This window comes from Pogona vitticeps, chromosome 4 (genome assembly GCF_051106095.1).
Source record: "Pogona vitticeps strain Pit_001003342236 chromosome 4, PviZW2.1, whole genome shotgun sequence".
Lineage (NCBI taxonomy): Eukaryota > Metazoa > Chordata > Lepidosauria > Squamata > Agamidae > Pogona > Pogona vitticeps.
In genome coordinates, this window is record NC_135786.1 from 96,493,582 (window position 1) to 96,505,602 (window position 12,021).

At 39.4% G+C, this 12,021-nt stretch overlaps 1 protein-coding gene across 1 annotated transcript in view; it reads left to right on the forward strand.

Annotated features, from left to right (window-relative positions):
• LOC110076508 (uncharacterized) overlaps nucleotides 1–12,021 on the forward strand; it is a 23,777-nt gene continuing 11,756 nt past the window's right edge. The window contains exons 1-6 of the mRNA XM_078391791.1: nucleotides 1–84; nucleotides 5,927–6,122; nucleotides 7,259–7,395; nucleotides 9,248–9,339; nucleotides 10,267–10,588; nucleotides 11,362–11,394. Coding sequence (XP_078247917.1) covers nucleotides 70–84; nucleotides 5,927–6,122; nucleotides 7,259–7,395; nucleotides 9,248–9,339; nucleotides 10,267–10,588; nucleotides 11,362–11,394 — 795 coding nt within the window. The 5' untranslated portion in view covers nucleotides 1–69. The remainder of the gene's footprint in view (nucleotides 85–5,926; nucleotides 6,123–7,258; nucleotides 7,396–9,247; nucleotides 9,340–10,266; nucleotides 10,589–11,361; nucleotides 11,395–12,021) is intronic.

The window sequence follows — 12,021 nt, forward strand, 5'->3', positions numbered from 1 at the left end:
ATTTCCCTCAGAGATCTACACTACAAGGCTGTAACAGAGTGGGTACAGAGCTGCCAAGGCTGAACAGAAATGGGGATTACTAAGGTAGGTGGTTGGAATTCTGAACTGAATAATTAGTAGTCTTGTACCATTCTCTTTTTTTGTACACACTGGAGCTGAATGAGATGGCTTGACTTTTGACTCAAGGATTTAATTCCTGATACAGAAGTCAGTTTGCCTTTTGTGCTGAACACAAAATGTGAGGACCCAAGCATTAAGTTGGGTTAGGCTGTGCTTCATGTTTTGGACTAAAACATGAAATGAGTGACTTCATATTTATTAGGTTTTTTGTTAGTGTTAATGTAATGGTTGAGCCAAGGTGTTGAAAAAGGCAAACTGACTAATCTATGAGCATGAAACAATGATAGCAGAGAATCAAACAAATAAGAGATGCTGACTCTGTACATAGTGCCATGAAGTGAATCTTAGTTCAGGATGGATGGCAAACATAAATATTTTAGGGCACACATTCTGTCAGAGGAAGAAAGGTATGGAAATGAAGTGATGGGAAGGGAAACATGATTCCCTTTATTTTTCCCATTTCTACTTCCTAATTCATGACATTACTAAGAAGGAGTTGCCTCTATTTATCTGAAAGGTGTAGGCGATTAATTTTCTTCGTCTTCCCTGTGAATTGCACAAGTTCCTATTTGGTAAATATTTATATTTCTCTCTGAAAACTCAATCTGCATTGGGGTTTTCTTACACAACGCTCTTATCCCAGTATAACCGGCTAAAAAGTGTGGGTTACTGTGACCAAGAAGCAGGTCCACAGGCCAAGGGCAGGGCATATTTTACACCCACCTGGAAATTCTAGTGTTTCTGGAAAATAATAAGGACAGTTGCATCCCAGTGTAGGTTTTGTACTGGGCCCAGAAATTCCTGTTGACAGCTGTGGCAATAGCCAAGACAGTTGGAATCAGAATGCATGTGGGTTGTTGCCTCACCTGCCTGATGAAGGATTGTGCTCTGCATCAGAAAAGAATTTGGGCAAATTTGATAGAGATTTAAAACCACACCAAGCAACACACAGCAAAGAGTTGCCAGAAATACCGTACAGCCCCAGAGGTCCCCACTACCAGATTCAAGAGAGAGGAATTCTAAATAAATATGAGGGAGCTGGACTTAACAATGATGTTGCAACAGTTAGCTCACATTGGGGGCTAACATGAATGTTACGGAGAATGTGTATACCCTGAAATCAACTTTCTTCTCCTCCCACAATGGGAATTCCTTGGTGATATAGGCATCAACAATCAGACCTGCAAATCAAGAGCTTGCTTTCCTTTCAGTTATTCACAAAGCAAAGCTCACTCAGTGCAAGATACGTAGGCGAGCAACTTCATGGGCTACAAGAAATAGACCACTTTTATCATTTGAAGTAGCAGCACTTCTAAAAAGATGCTTAACTTGCCCTTGTATTCCTGGCCAACAGGAACTCTTTGGTTCCCAGTTTTTGGGATACTCATGGGACTAACACCTGTAAGTTCTCGAGCATATGCTTCACTGGACATGTTTCTTCATGAGGATGTGCTAAGCCAGGGGTTAGAGACCTTTTTCCCACCGGATATTTTGGACTTCAGTTCCATGAAGCTCCTGTCAGCCCAACCAGTGGTAAAAGATTTCTAGATTTTTGGTCTAAAAAGTCTGGAAAGAAGAAGCCCTGATCTAAACAAGAAGGTGTACAGGGTGCTTTCCAGAGATTACCTCTACCTAAAGTTTTTTGTCTGCCTCTCAAACAGTAGATATGTTACAATCTATGTACCTGTCTTCCTTGTGGGGAGGGTAGTCTGGCAAACAACACTGAGGGCCCTGGATATGAATTCCATATTTTGTGCCACAAGAGAGCTTACTCCTCAGTTGAACACATTCATGTTCTTACCAAAATTGCCAAATACCTCTACCTCTTTATCTGAAGATAGACTGGCATCAGAATCAAGTGACTGGGGATGGGAAGAGGCAACTCTTCCATATTTGCTTGTATTGCTGATATGTTGTGGAGCCAGGAATGAAGGCTGTAAACTCAGGCTAGATGTGGAATACAAATGTCACCTCTGCCCATCAGGATCTATCTGTATATATACTCAATCTGTCATTAGCTGTGTAAAGAGGGTGGGTGGCGGATGAAGAGATCTGACAGAGACAGGTAAAACTCTTCTGGTTTTAAAGTAGGCTGTGATATTTTGTAATTTAAAAAGCATATGGTTTGTTGGCAGTATGAGAACAGTTTCAAGTTCAAATGAAATGAAATCAGAATTTGAAAAGGAATGTTGAGCAAAACAGGTTTTACATGATAGGGTGTCACACACACTGTTCAAGCTGGTAGCAGCAACTCTTACTCACCGCAACCGGAACAGATCACAGAGTTCAGCAGAAGCTTCAAGGCATTGGCTACAGAATTCAGTGCTGTACTTTCATTGGATTCTGTTGTTTTCCCTCCCTACTTTGGTCCTCTGCGTTCTCACAACCCAACTCTGAAAGACCAGGAAACCCCCTGCGCCCAGGTTCTGGGTCTACAAAGGTGTGCAGCGGAAGGGCAACTAGGGAGGGAAAAAAATCCTTATTATGGGCAGTATCCAAGTGACCATGGAAAATTAAACATGTCCTACATCCAGCTGTATAACGTCCTCTATAATTGCTACAATTCTTCAGTTGCAAGATGAGGCATGTGTGGGACACATTTTGGAAAACAGTCATGACCACACAGTTTTATCATCTGGAACAATGACCAGTTTAAATAAAGCCACTGCACAATTGACAGAGGGCTTGCATCGGAGTTTAAGGTTTATACAATTTACTACTTATGAACAAGAGCCAGTTATCACTTGGAGAGGAGCAAGTACAAACACACAACATGGGCCTCCTCACGCACATGTATCACAATAACGTCCCATACCTACAACCTCATGATTTATATTTACATCATTTTGTACTTTGACGTGGCAGTGTGGCATTCTGTGTGTGGATTGAACAAGTCATTTACTCATGGGATGTCAAGGTTTTAGACATGGCCTCTGAGACGCAGGTTTCTGGATTCATTGTCTGGTTCTCAGGTTTTCGCGGTGCCTTCTCAGGGGATGGGATGCTCTTGATCTAGCAACCCCAACTCGCATATCTTTAGAACCTGGTAATCTGGCGGCACTGGCTTCCACCTTCCCAGAGATCACTGTCCCTGATATCTCGACTTGCCCACAAAAGGTCACATTAAAATATAGCAGCCAGTCTTAAAGAGTCTGCAACCTTTTTGCCTTCTTTATTTTTTCTTTTTCTTTTCTTTTTGCCTGAGATGCTAGAACAGACTAATACAGCTACCTTTTCTAAGGTAAAGGTAAAGGTTCCCCCTGACAATTTTTTTGTCCAGTCGTGTTCGACTCTAGGGGGCGGTGCTCATCCCCGTTTCCAAGCCATAGAGCCAGCGTTTTGTCTGAAGACAATCTTCCGTGGTCACGTGGCCAGTGCAACTTACACACGGAACGCTGTTACCTTCCCACCTAGGTGGTCCCTATTTATCTATTCGCATTTGCATGCTTTCGAACCGCTAGGTTGGCGGGAGCTGGGACAAGCGACGGGAGCTCACTCCGTCGCGTGGATTCGATCTTATGACTGCTTGGTCTTCTGACCCTGCAGCACAGGCTTCTGCGGTTTAGCCCGCAGCGCCACCACGTCCCTGATTATTAAACCTGATTATTATACCATTTGAATCCACCAGCCCGGTCTCCTTGGCTGCCACCTATGCATAAGGAAATCTGGGACTAGTAGAGAGCATATGCCACATTAGGAACCCTAAAACTCTTGGTCAAACTACAAATCCTGCATTAACTGCACAAGCACACTCTCAGTTCCTTAGAATAGTGTGAGCCATCCTAGGGAACAGAGAGAATGTTGCTTGTTCTGCACTAACACAGTTTCTGATGGTCTTTCTTCTTCTTCTTCTTCTTCTTCTTCTTCTTCTTCTTCTTCTTCTTCTTCTTCTTCTTCTTCTTCTTCTTCTTCTTCTTCAGGATAATAGTGGTATAGCCTGGGACTGGGTCCACTACTCTTCTAGGTCCTACTAAAATGTACCCTTCTCACCCTTGCGTGTGACCTGCTTAGATCACTATTATGATTACATTTCATCTAACTATGTATTTTGGGAATAAGATATAAATGCTCAATTTGAGAGAAAGCACATTCAAAAAATATATATTTAAGCACTATTTATATATGGATGTACGTATATGCATATTTTAAAATACATATTAATATAGAAATGGAATGAAACAGATGCATAAATGGAGAGAGGCAAAACTGAGATGGCCTGGAATTTCCCAACATAGACTTTATGGCCTGGAATTTCCCAACATAGACTTTATTAGACACAGTAAAATGGGACCTAAGCATGTCAAGCTGGCCCTCTCTATTGCACACATCACAACCTCTTAATTGGCTCCATATGACCTGCTAAAATGTTTCATCTGTCAAGCTTTTACTGGAAAGCACCCTGTCCATCAGGTTATATGTTACAGCACTGAATCTTGAGCACAAGAGGCTACTATTTTCAATTATGTGCCATTACTTGACTCTCCGGGCCACTCCCTCCATCCTCCTGATGACCCATTCATTCAGTCTGTATGTGCAGCTTGGGCTGGGCTAGGATGGGGTGGGCTCGTTTCCATTTTAAAAAAATTGTGGTGGTGGTTGTTCAGAAAACAGAACTGTCTGTTCTGGATGCCTTGAGGAGTGGTCATTATCCTCTAAACCAGTGGTTCCCAACCTTGGGTCTCCAAATGTTCTTGCACTAAAACTGCCAGAAGCCTTCTCCATTAGCTATGCTGGCCAGGATTTCTGGGAGTTGTAGTCCAAGAACATCTTGGGACCCAAGGTTGGGAACCACTGCTCTAAATCAAGGTGTGTGTATGTGGGGTGGGTGGGTGGGAGAGAAAGGGACAAGGAGATAGAGGGAGAAAGAGAGGAATAAAGAGACTTTTCTTTGTGTGTGTGCTTATGTCTTTTCTGGTGTTTTATCCAAAACCAGGTAAACTTACAGTCACTTAGAGTTTTTAAAACAACAACCCCAAAACACACAACCTGGCATATTTAGGGGGCAAAATAGGCCTCTAGACCTACCAAAATCACACCACTATGAAGACTAGTCCCAATATCCTATTATGAGTCCTAACTCAAAGAAAGTCTACTGAATCACTTATGCAGTTAAATAAATCTTGTTGAATCAATTGAAACCAGAGTGAATTTGATTTAAATCATGATTTAAAGTTTTAAAAGCAGATTATTTTATTATTTAAATGTAAAAAAATGATTTTTAAAATTTAAATTCTGTTTTAAATAAATGCCATTTTAAAAAAATCATTGCTTTTTATCTGTCCTGATTTATACTAGCAAAAGCATACTGGCTAGTTATTTCCCTTTAAAACTACTGAGTGGTTCTTAGGTTTCTCTCTACTATCCATCCATCCATCTCCCTTCTGTATCATTTCCATTTTCTTCCTGTCCTTCTCACCCGTCTCACTCTACAATAAGAAATATTATTTTTGCCCGAGGTCCATCAAAGGCCGTACAAAGAAGTTACCTAAGGTCAAGGGATATTTGTATTCCCAAAGCTGCAGATGAGCTATCTTTGGCTCTAAAGCTATATAACCATTCAGAAGGATTTCAGTAGTTAAAACTGGAATATTCGCGGATTTTGTCACGTAGTAAATAGACAAGAAAGGTGCTTTTGAGTAGGCATGGTTTGCAAAAAGCATGTTGCTTATTAAATGTATTATAAGTACTGTATAGCAAAGTTTAATGAAACAGCAACAAATCTTAGCTGTGTAGTTTTATGCAATATTTTTGCAGGCTGTTGACAGTAATTCTACTGTCTTATCCTTTGTTTGTTATCTTTCCTCAGATGGAGAAACATTCCTTCTTTGCAGTCATTTTTTGCACTGTGTTCATATACAAAGTCCTTGGATATCCGTACAATGATGTGTCTATAGCTTGTGACTCCATGTTGCCCGATCATGGAAGTGGACCACAGAGGTCTTCCCCACCTTATGTCATCTCTGTATCGTTTGATAGATATGATCCAGGAGATGAAGTACAAGGTAAATTATATAAACCTGGTGAATATGGGAAGATACGAAGCTGCCATATTCTGAATCAAGCCATTGGTTAAGGTAGCCCAGTATCATCAGCTTCAATTGGCACTGGCTCTTCGAAGTTTCAAGAAGAATTATTTCTTATCCCTACCTGGTATCCCTTGTGGGCTCCCATCCCAATACCAATCAGGCCTGATTCTGCTTAGCTTCCAAAATCAGACAAGATCAAATATGTTTAGGGTGATACGGTGCTATAGGTAAAGGTTGTATACAGTAATTATGATACAGTAATGGGTCTGGTCAGAGAGATGGCCAGCTCACTTATAACTTATAGTCAAATCTATGTATTCTTGAAAGAATTCCATCTGCATCTGATGGCTCTACCAAAGTTTAATCAAGGTATGACAGATGCAGAACAAAGATCATGCCTGCTGGAGATTCTGGGAGTTGAAATCCAAATGTAGCCTTCCCAAGCTCTGTTTAAATATCTTCTCAGAGTTATACTCATGGGAAAGGAAGATATGTATTCAGTTGTGAGACATAAGATGATAACTATATTGTTATACCTGTTTTGATTTTATGGGCATTGACTACAGCATCTCTTTAGCTTTATATTTAGGAAGCATAGGAAGGAGCTACTGCTACTGTACACATTTTAAATAGAAAATGTAGAATTTGTCTAGCAAAACATATTATCTGACTCTCTAGATCAAAGTATAGATATAATTTACTGCAATTAAGCCATAAAAGGAAAACAGAACATGGGAGATTTCCAAGCATGTTTATTTTTGAAAAGCAAGTTTCTTACTCATAGCTTGAAAAAATGTGGTACGAAAACATAGTTAACAGTATATAAATAATGCATGCCAGAATTTTAGAAGTTATGATCTATTCCCCTAGGATAGAGACAAGACTTTATGGTTCCTTGTCTCTCTGTGTGAAGAGCAACACTGAAATTAAAGAACACATTGCAAAATAAATTATGCAGCATTGGCAGAATTATGTGGATGTGCTCTTTCGAACACATATAGCTAAATCATAAATGTGTGCTTAGATGCACACTTTTAAATCTGTTGCAGTGTTAGGAAACAGGAAAATGATGATATAAAACTTATTCTTAAATATATGTTGGTTTTCCCTAGTGGTTCTAGAAGGAACTTCACCATCTGGCTTCAAAGCATTTATGGTCCAGGCTCGAGAACTTGATGGAAATGTTCCTGTTGGCATGTTTCGCATCGTAGATCCAAATACACAAGGCCTTCGATGTGCCAATATGTCGGTACGTTCAGTATCATTGCTTGCCTTGTTATGCTGATTTGTTCACTGTGTTTATTTATTTATTAGTGATCCCATTGCTTGTGTGTTGGACCAAACCCTTCAGTTTCTTCATTCCTTCCCAGTCCTATCCCACTTGCATTTAATTTGTTGTTGTTCTTGTTTAGTCGTTAAGTCGTGTCCGACTCTTCGTGGCCCCATTTAATAGAGGACTTAAAATTTTGTTGCTGTTGTTTGCCATGTATGCATACAACACCACGTGAAACACTTCAAAACAGAGTGCATTCTTTCCTCTGCTTTACCCTGACTGTTTTTTTAAAGTCCTGATGTGGATGTATTTATGTCTTTCATCTTTCCCATAAACATAGAACAAAATATCTGTAACGTGTATACTAGAGGCGATGTCTTTGCCTCACAATCAATGCATGAGGCCAGACAAGTATGGGGAGGGGACCATCCCCCAAAGTAAGTAGGCAGGGCCACAACAGTGCAATACTGTACATGGTGCACCAATATCCACTCACAAACAGATACACACACTCCAGCTAGACAATTCTCAGTAAGTGCATCAGTTTATCATTATCATTTCTTGCTTTTGTTGATAAAAGGTGCATTCATTTGTGGGGAAAACCTGACATTATACTGTAGTACTGAAAAAAGTAGAATAAAATTGTATTTCCATATTCTTGCATGTCAGTTATATAAATACAATGGCAATTCGGAAGTATTGGTATTCACAGTTGCCATTTGACAAATGACGTAATCTGAATGTCTTATTTATTATATTCAGTGAGTCAATCACAGTGCCTGATATTTTCTAGCATATTATGGTTGTTTGACTGTATATTATACATAGTTTGTAACAGTACATAGCATATTTGAGTTTTTTTTTTACTCATTCAGGAAATATCCTCTTAAATAAATTAGAACAAGCCACATTGTCCACCCAAATTTAATTTAATGTGTACAGTAGTAGGAATCTGAAGCTCCCAACTTGTGTCCATTTACATAGGAGTCAGCTCTATTGAACAGCAGGTACAAATACACAGTGGGGAAAAAACAAATTTCCAAGTTTTTCAATCTGAGTTCCTTCTGGGTTCCACAACTGAAATAGCCGCAGCCATGCACATGTTGCAAGAATTCACAGGCCAGTGGCAGAAAGCTACAAGAAGGAAAAGAGCCATATTTGCTGATTGGTAGTCCTCAGCCCACTCCTTCCTCCCTTCTCTTTTAAAATTGTAATTTAATTTTTAAAATATTTTTCTGAAGTGATATAGTGTTTATTTGCCAAGCAAAATGCATTTAATAAGATTGAAGAGGATCAGGTGATCATACAGGTCACCAAGCAGAGAAAGTCAATGCCAGCCCAATTGGAGCAAAATGAACTAACCCCTGCTGGCTAAAGAAAAAGAGATGATTCTTCAGTGAAAAACACTGAGCTTCCCCAATGTTAGTTTTACGTTGTATATTTGCCATTTTTAAAATTCAATTTTACCCATGCCAAATCTGACACAAACTGTGGGGTAAATAGTCAATGTAGCTGCCTTCTCAGTGGATTTTATTTCTCGATAAACAATCGACATTAATAGGTCAATGCTGTTAATTAGTGATCCTATGGCATTTACAGCAAGGAAAATCTGTTGTCTGAGACACTGCATTCATCTGCACTCCATTGGCTAGCCCCAGTTGTCAATCCTGACTAGAGTAGAACATCAAATCACCGGCAGTAACACAAGTATAGTTTTACCAACACCCTGCTGGGTGTACACTAGCTAGGACTAAGAAGTAAAGTCAACCCCTCTTTAATGAGCAAGGATGTCTGCCCTTCCATGACTTGCAGTTTCTTCCCTTTTCAGAATTCAGCCGTAAGTCACAGAAGCCCCAGCGTAAAGCACAGAGTGACAACAACATGGGTGGCTCCTCAGGGCACTACAAGGATTCGCCTAATGTAAGTTGCAATTTCCCACGTGTGAAATGTTTATTAAAAGACTTTAGAACTTTTGCAGAAAGGAATGTCTCAAAAGCGGCAATAAAAAATAAAGCTAATGCTTTGTTCATCAGTTTAGGATTTGCACATGCTCCTAGGAAGGCACTGTGCTGCTATGGGCAGAGTGCTAGAATGGGACTTAGAAGTTCCAGATTCAGTATATATATCATGCTGTATACACAGGTTGTGTCTGTCGCAGAGTTTTGAATTTCTGATAAAATCCCTTTTGCTATGTAGTAGAAGTACTGAGATTCACAGAGGCAAATAGCTGCATGTTTCCCACCCCTTTCTCATCAACTTGCACTTAAGGTTTCAGTAATTCACTCTGGGACATTTGTAGGAGAAAGAATGAAAATGTTTCATTACTTACAGTCATGAACGTATGGACAGCAAAGAAAACAACAAACTGCCTTCCAACAGTCTAAAGAGAGGGAAAGGGACCACTCAGCAGAGAGGCGGGGCTCTCTTTGAACTCAGAGGTGGAAGAGAACATTTGGTTAGTGCTGGATAGATTGACAGTCACCCCAGCCCAAGAAAGTCCCTCCCAAGTTAGTGAAATCACAGGCAGCATGTGAGTTTGTAACAAAGAACAAACCAACCCTCCAACAGTTCTGCACTTCAAGGCAATTCTGCATCCCCATGAAAGTTTGAATGTAATTGTGACATTGCAATTAAAAGTATCTGATCTTTTTTTAAAAATCTGATCTTCTATTGAAACTTTCTTTGCTTCTTTTAATCCTTATTTATTTGCTAAATAAACCTACACTTCAAGCTGAAAAGTATAATAGTTACCTGACAATAAGCCTTCTCTTCTAATGACAATACATGTTTACTTAAAGTGAACTCTTCACAACTATGATAGTGATAAATATACCATTTTCCCCGCAGGGCAACTTTTGTTCAAGATTATGACACCTATTGGGTTGGTGTTCATAGCAAAACTCTCTCACCCAGACATTCAGAATTTGTTAACGCCTCCCATATTTTCAATGATTCTGCCAACACCAATGCATCAGAAGCAGCCAATGTAACGTCCATGGTTTCGGAGATCATGGATGATTCTGAAGAATTAAGTGATGATCATGAAGAGATCGATTTCAACAGCCTTGTGCCTGAAGCTGAGGCAGATGATAGCTCCGAGGCACTTGATAATTTTGAGGCAACAGACAACTCTAGAAGGAAAAATGCCATAGGAAAAAGCAGGAGAAAGGTATCTATAGAATGTGGATTACTTAAATGTTTATACAAAATTTGTCAACAATAAAAATCCATGCCTGACAAGATGGGGATCCAACTGAATTACACACGTTTTGTCTTGTTTGAAATTTGTTCAAGACTTCTGTACCACTTCTCAGAAGCACATGTGAACCAGGCTTGTTATTATGTTACTATAGCAGTGTTTCAGTGGTTGCTTCCCATAGTACTCCACTAAAAGGAAAAACTATAACCCTGTGGGAAGAGACAGTCTTGCCTTATTGATAGTATGTAAGCTGCTCTGAGATACTTTTTGACTAAAGAATGAGGTGAAAATATTAAGGCTAATAATAACCTCAGCAACAGCAACCACTGATGCCAGTGTCTGGAAAGACAATATTGGAAGAGGAAGTAACAGTCTTGTACACTCATTTTACATCATATTTCCAGATCATATTTTGCTCCAGTAGCATAAGAAGCATCTGTAGAGAAGTGGTAGCACTCTTGTTAGCATACCAATTATGATGTTCTTTTAGTTTTTATATGTCATTTATAAAGCCCTTCAAAATTCTAGACACAATGATGTATTGTTACTCAAAACCTGAAAAAATTTGCCCCTGCTCTGAAATGGTGGCTATTATAGTTACCCTGGAGATGCTACCCAAAATCATATCCCCATGATCCCCATGATGAATATATACACTGGTAATGATACTGACTTGGTAGCAGATTACTAGGCAAAAAAAAGTCCTATTATAAACCATTAACACTTTTCTTATTACTTTTCAGTCAGTTGTGACTTTTGACATAAACTGTGGTAAGGTGAGAACATTTTTAATATTTTAAGAAGAAAGATCTCTTTTTATATGACATTCTTAACAAAATATTTTAGTTGGATTAATATATACATTGTCTTATGATTTCATAAAACAGAACAGCATGAACAAGTTGTCTGTCTAGCCTGGAAGGGGAACATTACCTCAAAATCCCTCACGGTCCATAGCCCAGTATTAGTTATGGCCATAGTCAAAATTGCGTGGAATTATGAATGCAGTTTCAACCATTGTTCAGTATAAAAAGGAAGAAACAATATTTATATCTAGCCACTCTTCTTAAACTCCATTATTACCTCATTGTACCTGGAGGGTAAAGTAAGATGAAGTGAATTATAACGTAATTATAATGCAGAACGTAACCTGGGACAAGGTTGATGGCCCTAATTGAGAGACCCAAAATCTGCATTTAGCCAATGCATCAGGAATTCCCTATCCTGTTGTTGAATCATTAGGAGAGGCCACAGAGCCCAAATTAATGTAACCCTTGATTTACATGTGAATGATCCCATCTGTCTGTTCTAGAGGAAGATTAATGTTGGTAATGATGGGGAAGAGAAAATTTGTGCAGCTTGCCAGAAGGCTATGTTGTGGTTTGGCTGGATAAAGTATGGGG